We start from the raw sequence: 27,831 nt of genomic DNA, 5'->3' as shown, positions 1-27,831 counted from the left end.
AAGCCAGATTTATCCCAATTTGGCATAATCTGACTTTTCAAGTTCCCCAGGTTACCCCCTGGATCAGATATGGGGGCCAAACTCTGCTGAGCTGGATTATCAAGCTGTAGCAGGGAGCAAGCGGGCAGACATTAAACCAAGTCACTGTGCTACTGCTGCAGGAGAGTGGCGTGGGGCTGGTAGCACAGGCAAGTAGGGCAGACAGAGTGGATTCCCATCCCATTCTGCTTCTCCCCCCTGCCCAAACTTCAAAAGAGGCCTAGCTTGCTGCCTCTGAGTGCCCTTTAAACTCCATGGCTCAGCGAGACACTAGGGATTTTTCAATCTTTATTGTTTCCATCGGAAACAATGGAAAGTGGCTGTGGGCAACTTGTTCAGAGTCCCATAGAATCAGACCTGGTGTCCAATTCTCTTGAGATTTGGGGGATCTTTAGGGGCCAGTCAGGAGTGGATTGCCCCAAATTTAGTGGAGCTAGCTCAAAAAATCCCTGCCCCCAGTCATTATTCCCCATAGGGAATAATGGCCAGGTACATCCAAGATCCTCTAACCTGGATCAGAGAATCTGACCTGGATTTGACAAATCTCATATATTTTTTAAAAAAACTGAAACCCAGATCCTGATCGTGTGGATTTGGGGGAGGTGGTATATGTCCTTGTATACAGTAAGGACCTCTTTTCTCAGAATACAGTCCCAAGATCAAGACTGTTTTCTTCACTGTGTAAGTCTTGTGTGCATTATCTGTGTTGGAGCATTGGGAGGAACAAACTGATGTTGCAAGCAGTGGTTTCCAAACTTTCTAGCCTCAGGAAACTCTTCCAGATCAACTGGTATGCTGAAAATTCCCTGGATATAACCACTGAACTTTTGCACATTGCACAGGATTCTGGAGTGTATTCGGCTGAAACGCTGTTCACACAGAAGTTAGCCGGTGGACCTCTAACATTGGGTAAGGTATTTTTCAGTGTAGTTGATTCATCTTATTGAGGATGCTCTGGGAAATAGTCTGAATATCCTCATCATAGAGAAATTACGGGCAGGCCTCTGAAAATAAATGGAGCTAGAGCCACCATGATGCACTTGTCCTGTTAAGGAATTCTTTGGGCTTGTTGGCCCTCTGTAAACTTGACATTCAGACATATTACTTGGTAGAACATTATGTGGCCTCTGAATTAAGATGTACTTTTCAATTTAATTTTTTAAAAAACAGGCACAATTTCCTGTTTTCCTAACCAACACTTACTTCACAGTTGTTTACTATAGGGAAAGCCTATGGGTATTGTTCTAAAGCAGATAAGACATCATATTTTCATGGTGCTGTGCTAAATATAGTTTTGGGGGGTGGTTAACCATATTTACTGAAACCTCAGCTTGACTACAGAAATTATTGTACTTAGCGTTATCATAAAGCTAGCATGATGTCGCCTGGCTCTTTTATGCAACATCTTTGCTTTGGTAATGATGGGTTTCTTAAACAAAACACTGAAAATAAGAAGGGCTGTCCATAATTTAGTTACACAAATCTCCTATGATGTAGTCCAAATGTCGAGTAACCCTTTGGCAATTAAAGCTACTGAATGTCAAACAGATTGGCATGCTTATACCATTGCATATTTGTTTTGCATTTCATGGCCAAGTCCTGCAAAGACTTTCATCAGCTTTTAGTTAACTACTACAAACAGAAGATCTCATTGTTTTACTCAAGGTTAATGAATCCCGGATAACTAGCCATGGGCTTCCTTAGTGCACATCCTGTTTTTATGAAAGCAAAGAAACTTTGGAGGCCTTAGATAAAGTTTGTAGATACTTAGGCTGTGATTCTGAATTGTGTTGGAGGAAACTCAATAGTTAAAAGTTTTAAGCTTTTTAGGCTGGAAATTAATTTCGAGAACTGCAAAGGGCAAATACGTGATGAATGATGTAATAGGTCATGGATCTCTGAAAACCTTTAGTTTCTTGCATTTATATCCCATGTGGACAAGATTACTATATATGATTAGCTATAAAAAAGATGCAACAGTCTGATTTCATTCATCATCTTCATAGCACTTGTTCAACATTCAAAATGTTATATAATTTTTTGCATTGGAGGGGATTGCATGAAACTGATATAGTTTCCATCCAAAAACATACATGGAACAGAAAAGATTCAAGCTGATTCTGGAGTAAAAGGTTTTCACAAATCACCACAGTTATATTTAACTTATAATAGTCTATTTTTAAAGGGGGGGAAAGTGTCCAATTTTGGTTCCACAATATGCAAGCCCTTTTCCATGGATTAACGTAAATCTGAAACAGATATTTGCCCAATGAAATCACTTTAAAAATTGTACACTCAGTCATCAGGAAATGTTAGAATTCCAGAATCCAGTAATCCAGTAATCCAGAATTACTACTTCAACCTCAGTATGCACTCATGAATGATTTGTAAGCCAGATCAGTTCAGCAGAAAAAAAATGTCAGCTGACCCTTGGAATGGTGTTGGGGGTGTTGGGGGTGGTCCTGGTTCCCTTTGGCTTCTGCAGCTTCAGGTTAAGTTGCAGTGATATCTGTGTAACTTTTCTGTTGGCCTCTGCTGGCTGGTGTGTTAATTGCTAAGCTTGTAAGTTTGGAGAAAAGGAAATAAGCATGTGGTTGCTCAGTAATTTCACAAAAATTCCCTATTGCTTCCAGGTTCACAGGAGACACTAGGAACACTTCTATGGTACTTAAGCAATCACACGCAATTTTCACCTGTAACAATTTCAGATCATCCCTCTGGGCATGTTTGAAAATTTTACTGCATGTTCTCAAAAAGCTAGCATGAAATTGTCTGGTTCTTTTATGCACCACTCTTGTTTAGGAAACAAACACTGTCCTGGATATTTTCATAAAGGGTTAGTTATAGATTTACTTTGTGGGTAAGAAATCATATTTTATCTCAGCTAGCACTAGTTGCTAGGCACTGTATTGCTAAACAATTAACTTTTGTATTATGGACTAAATCTAAATGATTGCTATAAGTTTATATATGCATAAAATGAATACAAAATCATTCCCTATATCCAATGTAGGGTTCTGCAGTTTGGCAGGAAATTGCAGAAAAATCCAGTTTTATTAAATATTTGGGGAGTAACCCCCCCCCCACAACCAGACACATTCACGGTAATTGGGTTGGGGGGGGATATGGGTAGCATTTTGCTACAGCAACCCAGTATGGCAACCAACACTGAGGCTGTAATGCTGGCCATCTGCACTGTGCAGAAGAAGTACAGGCTGGGAGCAAGGAGAGAAAAAGCAGTCATGGGGCTTGGAGATGGAATTTCCCCTTCCCATGAGTCTTCACAAGTCCCCATGCTTTATAATCCTGCAACCGCAGTGTAGCCATTGGCTTTGAGCATCCCTAGCATGCTCAAACAAATGATCCAGGTTCTTTTGCAGAAAGGAGCTTATTTTCTTTAAAGTAGAAGTTCTGTGTGTCCTAAATTTTCTTACTGGAATTTGTTATGCGTGAAAAGGGTCTTGAGCCCATTTGCAAGACCTCTGAATGAACTCCATTCATTCTGTGCTTGGAAATGGCTATTCAGTCACAAACAGACACAATAGTTACAACCTAATTTCCTTGGCGCCAACACCAGCTTATTAAAAGAGAAGAGTTTGTTATGAAAAAAGTGTAGTAGCTCTTCTGTGGCAGTTATATAATTCAACATTCCTTTAATATCTCCATGGTGTAATTATATAATCACATTTGTTTTCTCATGTGTCTGTCTGTAGTATGTTGGTTCTGGATTCTTCTGGTTTTCTAGACAGCATTAATATGAGACTTTTTTGTAGCGTGCCATTGTAAAAAATGTGCGTGTTTCAGTATGAAGCCTGTCCTCCTTCTGGATGTTCAATTTACCACTTTTGTCATTATATTCATATTTAGGCCATGCAACTAATAATATTAAGGCACTTAGTTAGATTACAGAGAATATAATAAACATATTACAACTAAGGCTCACACCTAACAATGAATATGTAATTGACAGTGACAGCGATCATCAGATGCATCGGGACTTGAACAAGCGCTATGACAGCAATGGCAGTGTTGCTAAAACAAGTATCAACACAAGTATTCAGGGTTTAGTTAGCAAGAACATATACAATTATTGACTGAGTTTCATAATTAAGTTTACCTTGTCCGTTTGCAAGACTAACTGCTCTGACCAGGAGTACATGAGTCAATAGGTAGTTTAGGTAAAAGGAGGATGGTATGCATTATATAGCATTAGGGTCACAAGAGATCAGTGAAATGACGCTAAAAACCCATGGTAGGAAAGGACTGTAGGGTTTCTTACTGACAGGCTGAGACCTTGACAAGGATGGGAAACTTTCTAATGCCACTGGAAAGAGGGATGTTAACAGGCAGTGTATAATTATGGGAGTCTTTTGTTTAAAGGAAATTAGATGAGAAGATAAATACTGCAGAGAGCAGTGGGCCTCAGCTATTTCTGGCTTTGCTGGATGATAAATGTCTTTAATGTGTTGTCATTCTACATACAAGGAGAAATATTTTGTCTGATTTACAGTTACTAGTAGAGATAAGGTTACTTGAAATAGAGCTTGAGAAATAGTCTAGGTTGAGTTGTCTGAGTGGACTAAATTGGATAGATGCAGGAACTAGAACTACAACTGAAGCATTTGATTTCAAAATGGCAGATATCAAGTAACTGAAAAGGATAGTTTAGAGGAATTCAGACATTTGAATATCAGAATGCAGGAGATGTTTAGAGTTTCAGTTGGAACCATGAACGTTATTATCACTGAATACAGAACAAAGTAGAGATTTTACTGGCAAAAACTCTGAATTAATCATACAGAGAATATTCTGAAAAACAGCACAGAGGGAATACAGAAAGGGTGCAGTTATCAAGGAAGTTAGTCCAGGTTGCTTACAGTCATGTGTAGTTATCCTCTGATAATGGTTAGTTGGTGCAGTGGATAGCAGCTTTACACAATCAGCTTTCTGTATAAGATAATACTGTGTGGATTGGGCCTTAAAAGAACAATGCAAGAAAGCTAATTAAAAGGTAGTGGAATTTTATCTTGCACAGAGTACGAAGACAAGATGATAGCGAAACAAAAGAGGAATATTGTGGCACCTAAACGTTTACTGTAGCATTAACTTTTGTGGGTAAGAAAGTCTACTTTGTCAGATGTATAAAGGGTGTCTGTAGCTGTGGGCACAGAGACAAAATGTTAACAATGAGGACAAAAAGCTATGAAATACAGTAAGTACAACCTGTGATGTATCTTTTCAGATGCAGCAAGGCTGTTTCACTTTGTGGTAATAGCATAACATGGCTACCATTCTGGAAGAGGCATTGGATTGAAAAAACGTGAATAAATAGAAAATAATTTCTGGCATTCTGCAAATATGAGAGCCATCGTGGAGGTTAACGTGGCAGGCTAGGACCAAGATGATACAGTTTCACATCCTCACTCGAACATGAATCATACTGGTTAACCTTGGGCCAGCCACTTTTATCATGCCTCATAGGGTTGTTGTAGAGATCTCATGTCCCCCAGTGGGTTCCCTGCTCCCTCCTGCCACCCCCACCCCCACTCACCTGGCTGGCAAGGGGGGAGGGGAAACAGGCCTCTCAGGCATGATGTCATTGCGCTGCCCTGAGAGAACTCCCGCTGCGAAGCATGCATGCGCTCTTGGGCCTGTGTGATGATATTACTTCTCAGAAGTGACATTATTAGGCAGACCTGGGAAATGTGCACAAAGAGTGACTAAAAAGTGAGTACTGGGTTCCCTCTCTCCTGCCAACAGGTTAAGAGGACCTGGCAACCCTAGGTTGTTGTGAAGATGAAATGGAGGAGCAGAGAACCTCATACATCACCCTGAACTCCATAAAAATGTGAGAGACCCTTGAGTTAGCTGAACAAAAGGGTTTACATCTGATATATATTCTGTAGCAGACACATGCTTTCTTTGTTCAAGAGCTTTATCAAAGGGGGGGGAACCTTTGGATTTAGTTTGTCTTCTTGTGCAGTGCCTTTCCATGAATGGGAAATATCTTTAGATTTATTTTATTTATTTATTTATTTTAGACTTTTATTCCTCTCTCCCCACAAGCAGGCCCAGAGCAGATTACATCAGATAAAAAGCATTCATACACTTTCATCATGAAAGCAATAAAACAGTATAAAATTCAGATATTCAAATAAACATCACAACAGTGCACTATAAAAACTAATATACAAGACAGCAGCAATCAGTTCGCTAAAAGCTAGATGGTGGACGACTCTGAAGGGAGGGCTTAGATCTTCTCTTCTCCTCTGTCCAGGCTGACGGAGGCCTAGCCCAGCCTCAACCAAAGGCCTGGTGGAACATCTCTGTCTTACAGGCCTAACGGAAAGATAGTAAGTCCTGCTGGGTCCTGGTCTCACTAGACAGAGAGTTCCACCAGGTTGGAGCCAGGACTGAGAAAGCCCTGGCTCTTGTCAAGGTCAGGCAGGCCTCCCTGGGTCCAGGGACCACCAATAGTTGTTTATCTCCTGATCAAAGCATCCTCCGGGGTACATATGGGGAGAGGCAGTCCCGCAGATATGCTGGTCTCAGTCTGCATGGGGCTTTATAGGTTAGTACCAGAACATTGAATCTAATTCAGTACTCCACTGGCAGCCAATGCAGCTGGCTCAGTACAGGTGTTATATGTGTTCCACTTGACACTCCCACAATAACACACGCTGCTGTATTTTGAACCAGCTGCAATCTCCGGATCAGTCTCAAGGGAAGATCCACGTAGAGCGAGTTACAGAAATCCAGCCTAGAGGTGACCGTTGCTTGGATCACTGTAGTTAAGTCGCGGGTCAAGAGGTAAGGGACAAGCTGCTTGGTCTGTCAAAAGTGGAAAAAAGAGGACCTAGCAACTGCTGCGATCTGCATCTCTATTTTCAGGGAGGCATCCAGGATCATCACCAGGCTCCTAACCTTTGGAATTGGTGCAAGCAGTGCTCCATCAAGGGCCGGGAGCCGGAGTCCTGAACCTACACAGCCTCAACTCATGTGCAGGACCTCCATCTTTGTAGGGTTCAATTTCAGCTGACTCTACTTCAACCATGAAGTCACAGCTTCAAAAGCATGCTCCAGGACATCCAGGGCCGAGTCAGGCTGGCCGTCCATCAGCAACTACAACTGGGTGTCATCCACATATTGGTGACACCCAAGTCCGAAACTTCGCACCAGCTGGGCGAAGGGGTGCATATAGATATTAAACAGTAATGGGGAGAGTATTGCCCCCTGTGGGACACCGCACACCAATGGGTGGTGAGATGACAATTTCTCCCCCAGTGCCACCCTCTGTTCCTGACCATGGAGAAAAGAGACAAGCCACTGTAAGGCCGTCCCTCATATCCTTACATTGGCAAGACAGTGGGTCAGAAAATCGTAATCGACCATATTGAACGCCATTGGATTCAATAATAGCAGCGCCGATCCACCTCGATCCAAGGGCCTGTGAAGCTCATCTGTGAAGGCAACCAGCAGTGTCTCCATCCCATGTCCTGGGTGAAAGCTGGACTGGAAAGGATCTAGGACCGAGGTATCCTTCAGGAACCCCTGCAGCTGTTCCACTGCAGCCCACTCAATCACCTTACCCAGAAACAGGAGGTTTGAGACTGGGCAGTAATTGGTCGGGTTGGTGGGGTCCAACGATGGTTTCTTTAGAAGAGGCCTCACCCCGACCTCGTTTAATGCTCCGGGAAAAACCCTGGAGTTCAAGGACAAGTTGAGAATGGCCTCCAAAGAATCCCGCAGTCCATTGGCACTGGTCTTCACCAGCCATGATGGGCACGGGTCCAGGAGGCAATTGGTAGGTCTCACTGCCTGCAGGGTCATGTCAGTCTCCTCCCCAGAGAGTGGGCTGAAATGATCGAAGACGGTCAAGGAGTCTCTAACTCATGTACTGTATCAATCGTGGCAGGCAAGTTGTGGTGGAGAGACAAAATTTTATCTAGTCCTAAGAATGAAAACAATATATGAAAACAATATTAAAGATACCCTAGTATTGTGACACCTTTCCTTCACTTTTAATAATAGAAGGGTGTGAGGGAATGGTGTTCAGACAACGAGGTGGAGGAGCATAAAGCTTCTGATCTAATCAGAGCAGGCAGTGGGTGACAGTGATTAATTAGTTCCTTCTATGAATACTAGGGCAGTTGGCCCACCATGTTGCAGTATTTAATATGGTTTTAATTAACACCAGGACTTTGGAGGACAAGTATTGTAACTATTTTCAGGAGAGGACAAACTACCCAATTATTGACTGTCATGTTAGTACAACTTGAGTAATAAAGGAACTAATGCTTAAAGATATGGAGGAGTGTAATGTAAAGTAGAAGGGTAGACCACAAATCTGATATACTTTTCTAAAGGAAATATGGTATATCAAAGTCTGTCTGGATTTTAACAAAACATTTTACTTGGAGCCACATGTAAAATACTAAACTGAAAAAGATAGGTACCAGTGCATATGTTGCAAGATGAGTAATATATTAGGTAAAAGGACGAATACACAGGATTTTTCAAGAACTAAGAGTTTTCAAGTTAGACGTAACTGGCATTTTTTTTCTTCCAGCACTTGGTATCTTTAGGAGGGGAAGTGGGAACATTGGTGAAATGTCAGTTTGACACCAAACTAGGAAGCATTGTTAAACAGAGAAAGGTTAGGAAACAACATAGAATACACTGAACAATCTCAGGAAATTGGATAATTGAATCAAATTCAGTAGCATAAGTTTAGGCTTTTGAAGATTAAATAAACTGAAATGACAATTGATCAGGGTTAGTTTCCTTTACAGAAATTATCTACTCCATTGTGTATGTTACTTTGAGAACAGGTTGTACAAACTGGGAGCACACTGATCAACCAGCAGGAGCATATGCATAATATCAGTAGCTGACCTGTATTAGAACAATAACAGCTAAGATTAGAACAATCACATGTGCAGTTCTCTTTTCCACATGGTCTGTAGCAGTCAGTTGTTCAGGAGAAATTTGGAACTGTGGGCTAGCAAATTCCAAGTACAGGGTGGGGCCAAAACTCAATGATAGAGCATGCAGGAGGTCCTAGATTCAATCACTCACATTTCTGGTTAAAAGTTTCTGGTAGTAGATGATGTGAAGGACCTCTGCCCAAGAACATAGAGAGCAGCTACCATTCAGAGTAGACTGTACTATCCTTGATAGATGAATGGTATGATAGTTTCATGTGACTACAACGTGTACAAGAAACTGAAGCACCACAGAATGGGGTTGAAAGTAACAGATCCAGCATATCAGATGAATGATACTGGAAATTCCATGTCTGTTCAAGGTTGAGAGATGCAAGATTTGTGTTCAGTAGCACCTCAAAGATGAACAAAATTTGCAGGGTATAAGCTTTTGAGAGTCATGCTCACTTATTTAGATAGGAAACTTGATGTAGTGGCACTTGAGGAAAACTTTTGTAAAAGTTAGTGTACCACCATTTTTCCCCTCTTGTGCCTAACCTGCTCTGTGAGCCAGGCCTGAATATTCTGTACTGTCTTGGTGATATTTGCTGTTGCACTTGGGAGTGGGTTTATTTTCGCATTAAACTTATACACATGAAGTGGGAAGGTAGGGAGGCTAGCATACTCCCTAACTTGGACACTCGCCACATATCACTGCTGATCAGGAGGCCTTGGATGTATTACTTCCCTTCAAGGCCAATTGGGAGTATGCATACACACATGGGTGAATGAAGTATTCTAAAATTTATGAAACTACCCCAACAGGTGAGTCTCAGCCCAGATAGCTGCTGCAGCACAGTGCTGTGTATTTTGACAAAGGGAGGCCCATTTGCTGCCATTCTTTGGGGATGCCAAGCAGCTAAAAGGGTATGAAAATGTATTATTCTCATATATTGACTCTTCTGTGAATATGATGTCTTTTTTGCAAACTTCTGTAGGTGGCTTAAATAAACCTACTTCCTTTCCACAACTGCGTTAATTGTTCTCCATATCACAAAGAACCATTATCCCTTGGCAATATACTTCACTCTCAAAAGTCTATACCCTGGAAATCTTGTTGGTCTTCAAGCTGCTACTGAACTTAAATCTTGCTCTTCAGCTGTAGACCAAGACAGCTACCCACCCAAAATTATCAATGAAAGATTGAGAGATGTTTGGATAAGAGAAATCCCCACTCGTGTGAGTGGTACATCTGTTAAGAAAAAGATGCACTGAACTATGAACTGAATTGCTATATAATGCTGGTAGGCAAATTGGCTGTTGGCAGGGGGAAATAAAAAAAACAGCTATAAGGAAATTGTAAGATAAAAGCTGCTCTGTACTCAGAGAAACAGACCATTTATCTGATTGTCCACCTGTTAAATTCTTCTCCAGCTAAATTGTTTCCTCTTCTGTTGGTGTACATAAGTAGTTGGTTTGAATATCCAGTGGATGCCAGGATAGTGCCAATACTAAATCAGCTCTCTACCTATCTGTTTTTTTGGCCATGGAACATGGAATGTCATTCAGAATCTGTGAATGATGGATATTTCTGGGACTGTTAGCAGCATTGGTTTAAGAATAGGAGAGATCACAACCAGAGTTATCTGTGTTGTATAATAATATAATAAGTTTTAAAAGCAGAAATTAATAACTCTCATGGCATAAGAGAACTATGTTTGTGCCTTTCCCTTACTTCTGCTGTTCCTTTCTTGCTATGCATTCTCACTGTATGAAATCCTGAACTTAAAAACAGTACATTTTGCAAAAGTATGGTAAATCTGTTCAACTAATTATAGGACTGTTACTTTAGAGTATAGAAGTTGTATTCAGTCATGCATCTGACAGTTGATTGGGTAAAATCTTTTACCATTTTCTAGGCTGCAGTTGCTTCTTTGAAAGCTGCCTTTTAGAGGTGTGAGTTCTACTTAAGTTTCCCTGTTAACTAGAAGTAACCTAGTAGCTCAGTCCTCTCTGTACATTATAGGTATGATATGTTTATGTACATAGCCTTTAGTTTGTGTATTGCAATAGTCTACCATGCTTGTAAACTAGAGGTGTGCGCACACACACACACACCCCAAAAAACCATAATCCAGGAAATCTGGATCCAGGTTTCAGGGATCTAAAAAAATTTCAGGATTCCTACAATCCAGAAAAGATCCCTAAAACTATCTGGGAGTCTAGAGGTGACATTTTAAAAGCAAACTCCACCAAATTTGCCAGGAACCTACTGCATACTGTCCTCTAAAGACCACCAAAGTTTCAGGGTCCAATTCTGTGGGCCCTTGAAGAAGGTGCCCTCAGCCACTTTCCATTGTTTTCTATAGGAGAAACATTTCCAAGCAAGTTCTTAGGCAGAAACACACAGTGGCAAGGCTGCCAGTGGCCAAAGACACCTTCCCAAATGCAAGAAGCCCAACTGAAGCAAGGGAATGAATGGAATCTCTCCAGGACCAAAGTGAATCAAAGGGACCAACATCAAACCAGAGAATCATGTTAAAACAGAATTCCACCAAAACTTCACTGAAGCAAGGAACAGTGTTGCAACTGAGTCTGACTGAACTAGTGCCACTCACAGAAGTCAGGCAGACAAGGAGAGCTCATGTTGCCCCCCCCCCACTTTACCTGCACATTCAACTCCTGGCCCGAATATATGTACTGTATGTGGAACGCGGTGAGCAAGCTTCAGTCCCTGAGAGTCGAGCACAGATCACGGGGAGCAAGTGCCATGTTTTGTGTCTCAAGATGGATCTTGCAGCTATAATGCTGTTGCAATAATCTTGCTGACAACTTTTGAAGAAAAAGCCTTTTTTCAGGAGAAACTGTGAAGCAGGACTAATGAAATCAAAGCCACATCTCCCTGTATTTTCTGGTAAAGGTATGCAGTCACTGACTATTAATGAAATCTGGCTGCTAAGTGCTCTGTGACAGCTTGGGGTCCCTGATTCAAATCTTCCCATTGTTCCCAAATCTACTGCCACAGGTATGACTCAGAGTGTGACTACAAATGACTTGCTTCACGTGGAGAACACTTGATTTTTCTCGCAAGTTTACCTGGGAAGTGAAGTCAGAGTGGTCCTTCCCCTCTCTGTTAGAATCGCTGCCTGAAGAGCCACAAGAGGGGGCGGGCAGCTGCTATTTTCTCCCAGGGTGTCCTGCGGGCTGCCTGCTCCTGGGGAGCTGCTCTGGAGAAAGCGGCAGCGTCGGTGAAGCTTCAGCCGCAGCAACGCGGAAGAATCTGCAGCAGATCCTTCCGCTGTTTCGGATTACCCGAAACGTTTCGGGTTTTCTGAAACGTTTCAGGAAAACACGAAACAACCCGAAACAGGTTGTTTCGGGTTTTTTTCGGGTATCATATACCCGAAAAATTGCACACCCCTAGTCATCACAATTAAGGCCATGTTTAAAGATCAGAGTTTGCTGGGCAATAACTGCCTTTCTAGGACCACCAAGGAATCTGCCTTACAGTGCAAAGTTCCCTGAGCTGATTTATCATAAGGAAGGCTGGGACGCCAGCCATCTCCTGTCCTTTGTTAAGTCAATCACACTGCTACACAGTCTTTGTCCAACAGGCCTAAGCTGGCCATCTGTCAGATAAACTAGTCGTGTCCATATTTGGAGTTCTCTGTACCTTTCACTCCCCTAAAATTCAAACCTTTCAATCAAATTCAAAATTTCTATCCTGAACCCAATCCTGTCACAGCACAGGCACTGTCTTCCTCTCAGTGCAGCTAGAGGTGCATAAAAGCCACAGCTCAGGCCCCAAACTTTTGTAATTGGTTTCTGGATCCTATCTACTTCCCCAGCCCCATGGCTGGCTCACCCAAGCTGAAATTACTTAGTCCCTCTGGGCTTCCCAAGGACTGCAACAGACTTCTAGCACATTGGATCCTTCTTTCTTCCTCCTGATCTCTATGCAGACTACGAAAGGTATATCTTTGCTCCCCATCTTTAATTTATTTCCCCTTATTTTCCAATTCACACTGCACCACACAGAGTTAGCATTCTGCTTCTCTCTGCTAATTAGAAAGACTAGACACTCTCTTGTCTTCTGTTCCCCCATTTCCCCCCACATTTATACGTTAAGCGTAGAGGTAACTGATGCTGCAATTGGAATTGGAATAGGTGTGGATGATGTTTTCTGGGTATTCTTTGGCAATGTGCTAGTTGCTTGTGCTTTGTTTTGATATTTGCTAAAGTTCCCCCCCACTCCTTCCTAATACTGTACCCAATCCCACAATAAACTCCATATTCCTTTTTAAACATTTAAAATCTGTTTCTAGATGCAGAGGAGTTAGCCGTGTTAGTCTGTGGTAGCAAAATCAAAAAGAGTCCAGTAGCACCTTTAAGACTAACCAATTTTATTGTAGCATAAGCTTTCGAGAATCAAGTTCTCTTCGTCAGATGCCTGATACAGAATAGGGACTATGAATGGTTATCACATTACCACAGGTAACAGATTTCCTTTACGGAGGTGGGGTCTGGGGGAGCTCAGTGGCACCTGGCGTGGGCTTTCGGGAACCACAGATCTCTTTGTCAGATGCATCTGGCAGGGAGAGCTGTGGTTATCAAAGGCTCATACTGCATTGGAATTGGATGGTCTAGCTGTTTGGCTGCTACAAACTAACAGGGCAAACTCCTTTGAAGCCAACTGATACACACACTAAAAGGAGATGTTTACATATCCCCCTCCCCCCCTAATTGCCTCTTCTGTCTCCTGCTCTTCTGTATTTGACCAGTCTCTGTATCAGGCATCTGACGAAGAGAACTTGATTCTCGAAAGCTTATGCTACAATAAAATTGGTTAGTCTTAAAGGTGCTACTGGACTCTTTTTGAAAATCTGTTTCTGTTATCCTTTTCCTGATGAATCATGCTGCTCACAGCCACCTCAGGACCCCTGTTCTTACTCCCTGCGCAAACAAGCAAGCTAATTCCATCTCAAACCAATCTGAATATGCAAGTTCACGAGTTTGCAGGGCTATGGTAATATATCCTGCCCAGACTGGCCACTCACTGCCCCCTCCCTGCCTCAGTCAAATTCACACTTGCCTCTGCCACACTCCCCCCTCCCCTTCCCCTCTTAGGAAAAAGGCAGGAGAAGTCCAGGAAAGAGCCTGACAGAGGCTGAAGCTATATTTCTCAGATTTACTCATATTTATCTGGAGGTCTGAATCAGAGTTCCTGAATTGGATCCCAGATTCTCTGATTTCAAGGAGAAAGCCAGCAAAACTCTGGCTTTCTCCTTGAATCCCAGATCCAGATTGCACAGCTGTATTCTAAACTATCAGGAAAAGTGTAGAATTGTGCGAGAACAGTTGCAATTTCTTCCTTATTCATACATGCTGGTCATCACTTGAAAACTGCAAAATCATGGTGATTTTCATGCATGAAGGAGCCATTGCAGTTCTGTTGCCATAGATAGAACTTTCAGTGTTGTATTACATCTCAGCAGAGTCTGTTTATGCATTATCTAGTAATATCAGCTAATGAGAAGGTAAATTATGTATGAGCTAACCCTTTTGTCTCCACTCCTCTCCAGTTGAATTAGGCCCACTTCATATACTGCAATGAGGGCAGTGTGTTGCCACTGGGAATACAAGCCACAAGTATGCCTGTCTTCATGGGAAACCATTGGTATGATTGGTTCCCACATGTTTAGATTAGTAACAGTCACCCAGGAGCAACCCAAAGCCAGATGGGAACTTTTCACGTAAATTCCTTTCCATGTGGTTTGCTTCTTGATAGCAACTATGTTTCCAGTATAACTATGTAAAGGAAGCTTTAACTTCTCACTTTGGGAAGTCATGCATTCATAATACTGTTTTCTAACTACTAGTGATAAGACAGCTGAGGTCTGTTTTGATTAAAGGCATTCTGCACTACAAAAATAAACTTAGTTTTTCCTTCCCTGAAAGAATCTTAGTTCTGTTCTGTTAGGAGGCACTGGTGTCCTTTTAACACATGAAAGTGCCTTAAACTGAGTTAGACCATTGGTCTACCCACATCGGTACTGTCTACTCTGACTGTCAGCAACTCTCTGAGTTCTCTGGTTGAAGTCTCTACAACCTGATCTTCTTAACTGGAGATTCCAGGAATGGAACCTGGGACCTTCTACATGCAAAACAGATTCCCTGCTAGTGAGCCATCTAATTTTGCAGGGTTCTAAGTTAAATGCAGGGATGCCCAAAATAACAGAATCTGGGATTTTATCCATAGGAAACACCTTTGTTGAGTTTAAATTATTTCATTTTTGTTATGCTTCATAGTCCTATGCAACGTACACATTAAAAGCATACTAAACACTAACAATAATTTTGTTTTCAAGGAACATCACATCATGGTGGCTTCTCTCATGATGCTGTCGTGTATGCGCTACAAAAATGTGGTATTCGTCATATTGACACAGCAAAGAGATATGGCTGTGAATCACTCCTGCAGAAGGCTATCGAAGAGAGTGGTATCAAACGAGAACATCTCTGGCTAACTACCAAACTCTGGCATACAGATTATGGTTATGAGAAAACAAAACAAGCCTACTTCGAATCCTGCAGGAGACTTGGCGTTGAATACTTAGGTATGGCACTTTTCTAATTCTCATCTGTAAAAACTTATGAGTAAATATTGGCTAATTCCAAAGAGAGATTTTTCTCCATTTCAGCAAATGTATTAATGTGCCTTTTTTTGTTTCTGCATTCTCCATTTCTGGATATCAGGAGCAGCCCTTTTTTCCCCACTAAAAACTTGGGGTGGGGGGACGTTAAACCAAAAAAAAAAAATCTTTCATGGCATGGTGTTGTTGGAACTATCTTTTTCATATGTCCAGGAGGGAAGGTAACTGGCACTGGCACTACATTTAGGTTGAATGCTTCAGTCATCTTGGATGGCAGATTTTGAACCATTCTGCCTGCCTGCTGCCTCTAGCTAGGAGCCAGAGCAGCTGGTCTTCCTTGCCTCCGCCACTCCACTCCGCCACTCTTTAAAAATGGTGCAGCAAGCCACACACATCCTATAGCACTTTCTGTACACTTGTGAGTGTTCTTCTTGTGAGAATTTGGCCATAATTTTAGTTTCTTAAGGCAGCTTCTGTAATCAGCAGATTACTATGACAACAAAAATAACAGCCAAACTGTGTTTAAGAGACTGGGCCTGTTATTGTCAGCACTGGGTCCTAGTTAAACAATCTGTTAGTATATGGTTGGCCTGAATCTCAACAGTTGTGCAAGTATATTTGGCTGCTGTGCTGTCACAGCATCTCTGCAGAGCCAACCTAACTTTCATTTTGTGGTCTCCTAATGACCCATTACATGGAATGACTCAACGTAAACTTTTCCCTTAGGCTTTGTTGGTAGAGCCAGCTGTCTCTAGTTTCAGCTGCCCCTTCCTGTTTTATCTTCAAAATGATCCTGTGTGATAGGTTATGCTGAAAGTGTGTGACTGTCATCCAGTGAGTTTAAAGGTCATCCAGTGAGTTTAAAGGTCATGCGCAAGCCTCTGATGCCTCCTGTCTTGCTGCCACTTTTGGGAAATGTGGCATGGTACAGGATCTGTGTGCTACTTAGAACAGCATATAAATATTTTCTCCAAGCCAATGGATCTGCAGAAAAATGGAAGATATTTGTATGTCTTTTGAACTGTAGAATCCTAAGGTTGTCTTTTATTTATTTGTTAACCAACAGAATATTCACTGTAGCAAATAGTTTCTGCAAGCTGTAATGTTGCATAGAATCCTATTCATTTTAAAGACGGAATTATTTCCAAATACCTGCCCCCAAATGACAGGACGCACCAAGCTGTTAAAATCTGTAGTCTGTAGCTGTGTTGATCTGCACAGAATTTCTCATTTCCTACTTTTGCGTTATAGCATTTCCAAAGGTTTGGGCAAAAAATAATTTTGCAGAAATAATCTTCAAGTTTGTAACAAAATCACAACAAATTACATAGCTGAGAGAAATGTATAGTCTGTTGTGGGATGGTATTTTAACAAACGTATTCAATGTCTGACATTTTTTGTATATGATGATTTTCATTTTTTCCCTTGTAGCATTCATATTAAATAATATAAAATGGCAGAAATATTCTCTTGGTTTGGCTTTGGGGATTACATTTCTTGTGGTTTAAACTATGTACTGCAAATGATATTTTTTCCCTGAGAATGCTTTAGTGATTGCAGAATGTATAAATACCCACATGTATGTTTCGATTTGCTTTCTTGTGCTTGTTAGCCATTTTGTGTAGTGTAGTGGTTAAGAACGCGGGACTCTAATCTGGAGAGCTGGGTTTGATTCCCCACTTCTCCACTTGAAGCCAGCTGGGTGACCTTGGGCTAGTCACAGTTCTCTGGAGCTCTCTCAGCCCCATCAACCTTACAGGGTGTTTGTTGTTGTGGGGATAATAATGACATACTTTGTAGACCGCTCTGAGTGGGCATTAAGTTGTCCTGAAGGGCGGTGTATAAATCAAATGTTATTATTATTATTTACACTTTGTTGTGTTAGGAATTCCAACAAAATCACAAACATTAGTTCCTCTTACAAGCATGGTAGTAACTGCCAACCATTTAAAGTTAGTCTTACATTTTGAATGAAGATGATTTTTTTTTCTTCTGGGCTTTGACAATTCCTAGAAAACATAGAATCACTGAAAATTAATGAGACATTTATCTACTTGCTATGACAAATTGAATAGATTATATATATTGAGATGTATTGGTGGGGGGGTGTTGGCCATCTGGGTTGGAAGTTCTGATTCCCCGTTGTGTAACTTCAGCATGACTAACGTGAACATAAAATGCACATTCAAAGAATGTTATTTTCTTTCTGACCTGTTTGGTATAGAACTGTAACACTAGGATGGAAGTAAGGTTGCCAGGTCCCTCTGGGGTCGGGCAATGGGTACTTCCCTCTCTTCTTTGCACGTGCACAGCCCTGATCAATGATGTCACTTCCAGCATGGACCAGAAGCGACAGCATTGTACCAGGACTGATTCTTTAACAATTGGCCTAAAACAGCATTTTAACTGCGTTTTGGGCTAATTGTTAAAGAAATGGCCCTGGCGCAATGAAATTGCTTCTGGGTTGTACTGAAAGTGATGTTGTGGGCACATACCTGGGCCCAGTTCCCCAGCCTGGTACGGGCCAAATTCCTGGCCTGCCTCCTCCTGTCGATTGGCTAGTAATCAACAGGCAGAGGCAGGAATCTCCGGGAGATTGCCCACCGTTGATAGGAACCCGGCAAGGCTCAGTGGAAGTGACAGTACCTTTACTTTCCTACAAGAGTTAATCACATGCTTAATTAACTCCCCTACCAGAATCAGTGGAACTTTCAGTTAACCGTATGCATGTTTACTGTGACATAAATAGCACTAATACAAGCAAACTGAATTTATGACAAGCACCACTGAATTTATTGGGATCTATTCTTTCTTAAGCATACATAAGACTGAAAGACTGCAGCCTTAAATGGCTTATTTTGAATTCCTGATGTCCTTTAGGGGATTTAGTTTAGTTTATATATTAGTATATTACAATTTTTCAATCTGCTGGACAGCATGCAATTAAAATGATTGAGTAATAAATGCAACAGTAATCAGTTCTAAAACCTTACAGAACAACATAATGAACTTTAAGTGGCAATAAAAGCTGCACATAAAGGCAGCCACAGGATGCTTTCAAAATTTATTTGGACTATAAAGCGATATTATTCTTTTGGTTAGTGATATCTGGGCAGGTTTGTGTTTGATTTTTAATATCCAAGTGGTGTGGTGGTTAAAGTGAAAACTAGGATCTGGGATACCCAAATTTGGATCCCCACTCTGCCATGGAAGGTTGCTAGATGACCTTGGACGAGTCACATTCAGTCTTAATCTACCTTTCAGGGTTGTTGAGAGAATAAAATGGCAGAGGGAGAATGGTGATGTAAGATGCTTTAGGGTCCTCACATGAGAGAAAAGCAGGGTATAAATATCTAAAAATGTAGGTGTAGTTGGCAAACTTGAAAAGCAGTTGTTTATGAGTGTGTGTGTGTGGCTGCATGCCTTTTTTTTTAAAGTGACCCAGAGCTGATCTGAGCTTAATACATACCACTTTAAAAAAGGTGAAATTGCCGTATGCATATGCCCTTTGCATTTGATACGACTTGCACATATTTCATAATCCAGTATATTTAAAATGCAAAAGGGTGTCACTTTTCTTTCCTTCCCTCTAAACAATTCATTTTTAGTGCTGTTGCCTGAGTCTGCAAATTTTAACAATTCAAAATGATGAGTAAGCATTTCCTGAGTCATTATATGTTTTGAATAGTGCGATGTCAGCTGTAAGTGTGAATTCTGTCCATTCCTTCAGCTTAATCCTGTTTGTGCTTGGTCATCAATATAGGTATGATGTATAGTTACCAGTTTGCTGTTCTTTGTAGGAATGGCAAAAGGAATATTTGTTTCTAACTGAATTTAGCTAACTTGGAAGCAATGTGTATTATGTATCATTATCTGCTTTTTTTGAACTGGTGTAGTCAAAGGAATGGGATACTAGACAAGGACCTTAGATGTCTGAGTTCAAATCCTGGCTCTGCCAGAGTTTCGCTAGATAGTTTTGGTTGTCATCAGTAAAAAGAAAATAATACTGAGCCACTCAATTTAGTTGTTATGGTGATCAAGATAAAACTTGTAAAATACTGTCCTGTATTTTAAAAATGCTAAATCAACTTGCCAAAGCTCTAGCATAACCTAGAATTCAGTCACTAGATGGGGATGTACATATAGGCTTGTTTCTTAGTAGCTAGAGTTTTAGTGGTTAGCGTCACCATTGCTTGGAAGCAACTTTAGGTCACTCCCTAGTATTGTACCTGAGTGTACTCTTTTTAGTTGTTTTCCTGTATAAGTGAACAGTTGCCACTCTCTACTGTGTGAAAATAATAAACAGCTGCAGTGATTGTAAAACCTGTTATACCTTTCTGACACAAATTAATCATATGATCCAAACCTGGGGCGGGGAAAATGGATACCCCTTTAACCATCCAAGACTGCAGGCCCATTACCATGGCATGTTCTTTTCTTGTCATTTTAGAATAAAATAGATAATTTTCTTTTGTGAATTATGGGAGTTTGTGTGTAGCTCCCCTGTTACAAATTTGTATTGGGGCAGAGATATGATGCTTGGGCCTTGAGTAGGGTGACTAGATGTACTCTTTTTTATGTCTAGACTCTTTTAAAAAAAATTTAAATGATGAATATCTCTTCTTCTTTTTTTCATTGGGAGACTGAGTTTATTTTGTTCTACAGTCCCCCAGTGGAGAGAAGCTTCAGTTTTGCCACCAACACCACTTTCTAGTATGTGTTTTGAATAGGGCTTCCTATTTCATTGTTGTGTACTGGGATTTTCTTAGGCATGTGGCTGCTTTGCTCAATGTGCTCCTTCCTCGTAGCAATGGTAGTGAGTCCCCCATCCCATCGCCAGTGCAGGAATCCTAGGCATTCCTAAGGTTGCCAGGTCCTCTCCCCCCAAAAAACTGTACTCTGAGGAGGGGGGGGTACTCACTTTAGACAAGATCCTCATGCTCTCATTCCTGACCCAGTGTGATGATGTTACTTCTTGTCTTTTTCAAACAAAATTCAAAAACAGAAGACCGAGTTGTACCAACTGAAGAAGCATTGTCATTTCATTCTGTAAAACATCTTCTATCATATAGGTTCATGGATTGCACTTCAGAATTAAATCAAGTGATATATTCTGATTCAGACATAGCAAAAATGGTTTCCTATGCAAGAATGAAAGCTGAGGCCATTGTCAATAGAATGCTTGCTCCACACACTCTTGCTATTTCAATTCAGGATTTAAATGAAATATAATGCTTAGGAGTTTCCACAGCTGGCAGCAGCCATAAATCACAAGAACTATTCCCTCTTGTGATACAATATTTTCATAAAGTTCATGGTATTAAAACTGATACAACTGAATAGCGCATTAAATAAAAAATCAGAAGTTCTAGTGGACATTAAAAGATCATGACCTCCTTACAAAGTGTGTTGCATTCTCTGGTGACAACATGAACACCAATTTTGGAGGAATCAGTCACTCTTGAAGAAAAAATGTCCTCTATGCCTTGATTGTCCAGCACACATCCTTCAAACTGTATACAGCCTGGGGCAGACACATTATATCATATGTTAATATTGTCTAATGCACAGGCTGTGGACTCAAACACAGCTTAGCGGTCAATAATCCCCCCCCCTTTTGACTTAAACAATTTTAATGGTACTAGAGGCATTTTTAAAATTCAAAAATAACACAACATTTTATTTAACATAGAGGGGAAAGGTCAGGTGAAATCAGGCAGAAAATTTCTGAGGTAACTCAGTTTAGATAACCCTGAGGTAAAATCAGTACATGCACAGACTTTAGTTCTTATGTTTCAGACTAATGAGAGTTTCTTAAGGTCTTCACAGTTACTTAAATCTTTATGTTGACAGGTTTTAGTTCCAGTGTTTTCCCAATCACTGTAGTACATTTTCTTTGAGTGTTCTCTTACTCTTTTTGGTTTCCAGAAGGTTGGTACCCTCTTTTCAGTACCCAAACCCCTTCTCTTGAAATACCAGTATTCATCTTGAGTTTTTAACTGACTCTTAAGGTCTCCAAAGGCAGTTTCTAACAACATCTGACCAGGGATCTCTTCACTCTTCAGCAAACTCCCTTTTTGACTGTGTAGGGAAATTCTCCTCTCCCTAGAAGGTCTATCCCTCTTCCTTTGGCCTGAATGGGAGTTTGTTCCTGCTTCCCAAACTTCCGACCAGTTACCAGCCAGTTACCAGTTACCGACCAGTTTCTAACCTCCCGTTTTTGGGTAAGGTGATTGAGCGGGCGGCGGAGAAGCAACTGCAGAGTTTCCTGAAGGAGACCTCAGCCCTAGAGCCCTTCCAGTCCAGTTTCCACCCAGGATATGGGGTCGAGACATTGCTGGTCGCTCTCACAGACGATCTCCGCAGACATCTGGATCAGGGCAGATTGGCACTGCTGATTTTATTGGATCTGTCAGTAGCATTCGATACGGTCGATTACGAGCTTTTGACCACCGCCTTGCCGATGTGGGGATACAGGGGACAGCACTGCAGTGGCTGGTCTCCTTTCTCCATGATCGGGGACAGAGGGTGGCGCTTGGAGAGAGAATATCGTCTCGTAGGCCACTGGTATGTGGTGTGCCGCAGGGAGCAATACTCTCCCCACTAATATTTAATATCTATATGCGCCCCCTCACCCGGCTGGTGCGGAGTTTCGGGCTTGGGTGTCACCAATACGCGGATGACACCCAGCTTTATCTGTTGTTGGACGGATGGCCTGGATCGACTCCTGATGTCCTGGAGTGTGTTTTTGAGGCTGTGGCTGGTTGGTTGAAACAAAGTCGGCTGAAATTGAATCCTATGAAGATGGAGATCCTGTACTTGAGTCATGGGGGGATGGCTTCGGGACCCCGGCTTCCTACACTCGATGGGGCAGTGCTTACACTGGCCCCGAGAGTTAGGAGCCTGGGGGTGATTCTCGATTCCTCCTTGAAGATGGAGGATCAGATCACTGCAGTTGCCAGGTCTTCCTTTTATTATCTTCAGCAAGCCAGGCAGCTTGCCCCCTATTTATCGCCCTGCGACTTGACTACAGTGGTCCAAGCAATGGTCACCTCTAGGTTGGACTACTGTAATGCACTCTATGCTGGGCTTCCCATGGGCGTGATCCGGCGGTTACAGCTGGTACAGAATGCAGCGGCACGGGTCATCGTTGGAGCACTGGTGTGGGAGCATATTACGCCAGTGCTACACCAGCTGCATTGGTTACCAGTGGAGTACCGAATCAGGTTCAAGGTTTTGGTGTTAACCTATAAAGCCCCATGTGGACTGGGACCGACATATCTACGGGACCATCTCTCCCCATATGAGCCCCGGAGGACTCTTCGATCAGGTGGGAAACATCTTTTAAAGGTCCCTGGCCCTAGGGAGGCCCGCTTGGCGTCAACCAGGGCCAGGGCCTTTTCAGTCCTGGCCTCGGCCTGGTGGAATGCTCTGTCTTATGAGACCAGGGCCCAGCAAGATTTGCTAGCATTTTGCTGGGCCTGTAAGGCAGAGCTATTCTGCCAGGCATATGATTGATGCCAGGCGGTGCCCCCCCCCATTTGAGGGGGAAGGGGTTAAATCATATGCCCTCCTATGCAGATGCTGTTGTCAATACTTTATACTTCATATATTTGCTCTGGGAAGAACTGCTGTATGGAACGTCGAATTCAAACTATGTGCTGCCTCTTTATTTATTTATATGTATATATATGAAATTTGTATATTTGCATAGTTGTAATTTTAATGATTAGATGTAGAGTTTTTAAAGTTTTTAGTGATATTTAATATGTTGAATTGTTGTTATCTGCCCTGAGCCCGCTGATGCGGGGAGGGTGGAATATAAATGTAATAAATTAAATTAAATTAAATTCCTTGTCAACTTTCCCCCAGTTCTCCTGCCTGTGTTAAACTGCTCTCGGTCAGGGCTGAACTCAAAACTTCCAGTACTCAAAACTGCTAGTACTTGATCCCTCTCTGCTAGGGCTGAAATCAGACTCTCCTCTCCCCAGCATTCAGTTCAGAAGTCTATCTCTGTTCTGCTCATGCTACCTAGTCAGATTCCTTGGAGTACCTGTCACTCAAGGCTCTCTGTTTCTGTGAACAATTAATCCTTCAGTCCTGTGAAGAATTAACAGTCCTTCAGCTGTTTGTACAGCACTTCTAAGCTTTTAAAAAGTGCAGGCTGTCACATAGTCATATATAGCAACCCACCTGGATCTTAATTTGCCTATATACTGTGTAAATTATTATAATCCCTAGTGTTCCAGGGATTTGAAAGTATTTCTAAGTAACCTTGCAGACCTGGTGGTTAACAGTCCCTCTCTTCTGCTGTGATGAATTAAAATGGCCAGTGACACATGTGGTATGCTTTCCCTAGCTTGTATTATGTTCACTTGTTGGTTCAAGTTAAATATATATAGTGGAAGAAACTTTATATTGTTGTAAGTGAAACATAGCATTCCTTAAAACCAGATGAGACTTGAGATACTGTTTGTATGCAAAATCATGGAGGCACTCACACCAAGAAAGATAAAAGTCCCGCATATCAGAGCAGGCCAGAGGTCTTGCAGTTCTCATGGTTGCTAAGCCATTCTCCTTGGAGCTGGTTTCTGAAGCAGAGTACAAAGCTCTTTTGTATGTGAATATCTGCAGAATAGCTGCTTCTGTGAGTATCTAGAAAATGGTACTTACCTGGATATTTAGGCTTCTGCAGAAGGGTCTGTAGAGTTGGAAACTGGTAAGAATTGGTGGCATTTCATATCATCCTCTTGTTCTTTTTCAGTCCAGTAGTTCAGTGGTGGAGGCTGTGTCACTTTTAAGTTCAGCAATTGGTTTTCGTAACTTTTTCAGTTGTTTTGTATATGCTCTGTAGGGTTAGTAATTAATTTTTAAACTGGATTTGTTTGTTTGTTTTTTAGATCTTTTTTTGGTGCATTGGCCTGATGCTCACGTGCCTGGCAAAAGCAACCGAGAAGTCAGAGCAGAAACCTGGACAGCCATGGAGGAGCTATATGAGAAAGGTGGGGTGACAACGATAGTTCTAAGTTAGCAGGATGAGTTGTGAAACATTCTACAATTTCAAAAATGCTTAGTGTTACTACTGATGTGGCTGACCCCAAAGTAATTTGTCCAGCTTTCCCTCCAAGATGTATTCTTAGGAAACCTGGTGCTGCTCACTCCCAATCTCAGAAGCATCAATAAATCATGCTGCACTTCAGATTTTTATTATATCCCACAGTTATCTTGTAAAATGTTGCCATTCTTTCCATGTGGGCTGTTTATTTGGCAAAATTAACTTTCTCTTTCACAGCAGATCTACAGGGAATGAGATTGGTTCCAAAGTGGATCTACAAGAAATGGGAAAGAGTCCAGTAGCACCTTTAAGACTAACCAATTTTATTGTAGCATAAGCTTTCAAGAATCACGTTCTCTTCGTCAGATGCATGGAGGGCAGAAGGAAACTGGCCAAATATAGAGGAGGAGAGGGGGGAAAGGGGGGAAGGAGGAGAGGGGGGATGTAAACAACTCCTTTGATATGGAGATGCAGACAGCTCCTTTTGGTGTGGGGATCAGTTTGCTTGTGTAAAGATTCAAAGGAGTTTGCCGTGTTAGTCTGTAGTAGCAAAATCAAAAAGAGTTCAGCAGCACTGCAGCACAAGCCCTCGATAACCACAGTCCTCCCCGCCAGATGCATCTGACAAAGAAATAAGATTGGTTCCAAAACCGGCTCCCACCTTTTTAAACAAATTGCTGGTTTGGTCTGCTTCATGCTCTTTATTAAGCTGGAATCCATCCACTGCCAGTGGATCTATGTGAGAATGTGTCCAGTGGGGCACTCTTAATGTCCACACTGCTTTTCTTATATTTGAACTAGGGGTGTGCAGTTTGGGTTTTCGATTTGGAATAAATACCCGAATCGGACCCAATTTGTAAAGATTCAGGATTTCCGAATCTGGCCCAGCATGCCGGCCCCAGTTTGGAAATGCTGAATCAAAGCTTCCTGAAGCAATTTGGGTGACTTTGGGAAGCTTCGGGGCTTTCAAACCCTGGCTGGCTCCAGCTGACCTACAGAGGATCCCCGCAGACCAGCTGGAGTTTAAAGGGCCCTTTCCCTGCTGCACTTTGCGGTCTTCAGCCAGCGCACGGGGGGATCTCCCTGGGGGCCAGCTGGCATTTAAAGGGCCCTTTCTGTGCCACACAAGCGGTAGGGAAAGAGCCCTTTCCTGCCTTCAGCTGGCCGGCGGGGAAATGAGATCTCAAGTGGCAGGGAAAGGGTCATTTCTGGGCTTCCCTGCATGGCATGAAAAGGGCCCTTTAAACTTCAGCTGGCTGGCGGGGGATCCCTCCTCACCAGCCAGCTGAAGCAAGGAAAGTACTGCTGCCGCTTATTTCACCCAATGGGAGGGAAAGGAGGGAACCCCCTCCTCCCCGTCCCATCGGGTGAAATAAGTCGCGGGGCGGGAAGTTTTGATGTGCTTCGAATATTTATGGAGCATACCAAAGCAGGACAATAAGTGGTTTCCAAAGCGGCTTATTTCCAATTCTTTTTCCTGCTTTGGAAATTCCAAAGTGAGTAAACCAAATCTTCCCATCCCTGCATACTCCTAATTTGAACTGCGTGGGCAAGAAGGCATATACTCAAGAAAATATTCCCCATCTCCCATTAAGAGTTTCATCGGTTGTGCATGTCCTTAGAATAGGACCCATGTCATTTTGTTCTTCCCCCGCCCCACTCAAAGATAGAGAAATGCCTAAGAATATGGCAGCTGAAAAGAAGTAGTTGTTGTAAGTGCGTTTGTGAGTCTGATTTGAGATTCTTTAAGCCTTATTGGCAGTTTTTCAAAGGGGATCCTTCTTGTTGTTTGTGGTGGTAATGATGTTGCCTGTATAGCAGCTATGTACTAGCAGTTTAGAAAAAACGGGCTCTTTTTGGCTCAACAAGGAACTGAAACTGAAGTGTATTAATATTCGGAACATCTTTTTAATGAAGTTTGTAAATTAAATCAACTCTCAAACCTTACTATTATGCTCTTCTGCTTCCTTATTCATGTACAAATTAGCTGGGCTTTAATTTGTACCTAGTTTGGAAAAAAATCAGAAATTAAAATTAGACTATTTTCAATTTACACAGCAAAGGGGTTTTTTTTTGCTGATTGTGGAACCAGCTCCCCTTGGAATGCTGAGCATAGTTTATTTCCCATTAACTACTTTATTCAAATTAATGTCCTATAAATTTCTTTCCAATTAAAAGAGCATATCTGGCCCAAGAGTTCTGTTATCTGGTCTTTCTGAACCCTACAAATCACCACTTTTCTGTATCAAGCAAAGCAGAATTTTCAGACCTCCAGCCATGTGTTTCTGAGGTGATATGTAAATGCTAATAAACGTGGAGTTTTAAATGCAGTGGCCTATGTAGGTTGAGGAGGGGGGAGATAAATGATTTGCTTGCACGGTTAACCACTAAACTTTCAGTTGACATTCAGCTAACGCTTAATCATCCCACTTGATTTGTGGCATTGGCTTGGGCTTTATGGAGGAGTCTTTTAATTAGCATGTCTGCTTTCAAAGATCTTCCTCATGTTAGACCCGCTAGAGCATAGTATTAAAGCTGGGAAATCTTTGCTTCAAATCTTTCATCCGCCACAAATTCACCAGATAATCTTAGGTAAACTCTGCTTTGTCTTAGCTGCTGACCAGTTTTCTGTAATATGGGGATTATGTTTTTTTTAATTATTATTATAAGATTTTATTTTTAAAAATGATAAGGTATTAAAATAAAGTGCCTAATAAAAGATTATACAAATACTAGATCAGAAATTGTGTTGAGACTTATACAATCTTTTGTGAACAGTACATATAGAATTGTTTTGACAGTTAAATGAGCAATACATTTAAACTTACATTGACTTAATAATAAACAAAGAACATTCTAAATTTATTATAACTAAGCATAAATGTATCATAATTCTCCTTCCCTCTCCTTCCCTCCTTCCCACTTCTTGGTTAATTTTAGTTATGCACACTTCTATGTCAGTTAATTTCTGCCTAAATAATCAAAAAGGTCTTTCCATTTTTCCTAAAATTCGGCTGTTGGTCTGTTGTGTAAATAGGCAGTCAGTTTAGCCATTGATGCGTATTCATAAATTTTGTGTCTCCACTCTAGCGCATCAGGGCAGATACCTGTTTTCCATTTTGCTGCAAATAGTACTCTTGCTGCTGTCACCATGTAGCAA

At 41.6% G+C, this 27,831-nt stretch overlaps 1 protein-coding gene across 2 annotated transcripts in view; it reads left to right on the top strand.

Moving 5' to 3' along the window:
* The window catches only part of LOC129331143 (uncharacterized oxidoreductase ZK1290.5-like), a 98,187-nt gene that overhangs the window by 21,527 nt on the left and 48,829 nt on the right, over positions 1-27,831 (top strand). For both annotated transcript variants that reach the window (XM_054981522.1, XM_054981523.1), the window contains exons 2-3: positions 15,332-15,580; positions 24,517-24,618. In XM_054981522.1, the coding sequence (XP_054837497.1) occupies positions 15,332-15,580; positions 24,517-24,618 (351 nt within the window). The remainder of the gene's footprint in view (positions 1-15,331; positions 15,581-24,516; positions 24,619-27,831) is intronic.

This window comes from Eublepharis macularius, chromosome 5, assembly GCF_028583425.1.
Source record: "Eublepharis macularius isolate TG4126 chromosome 5, MPM_Emac_v1.0, whole genome shotgun sequence".
Taxonomy (NCBI): domain Eukaryota; kingdom Metazoa; phylum Chordata; class Lepidosauria; order Squamata; family Eublepharidae; genus Eublepharis; species Eublepharis macularius.
This window is presented reverse-complemented; position numbering and strand designations above follow the sequence as displayed.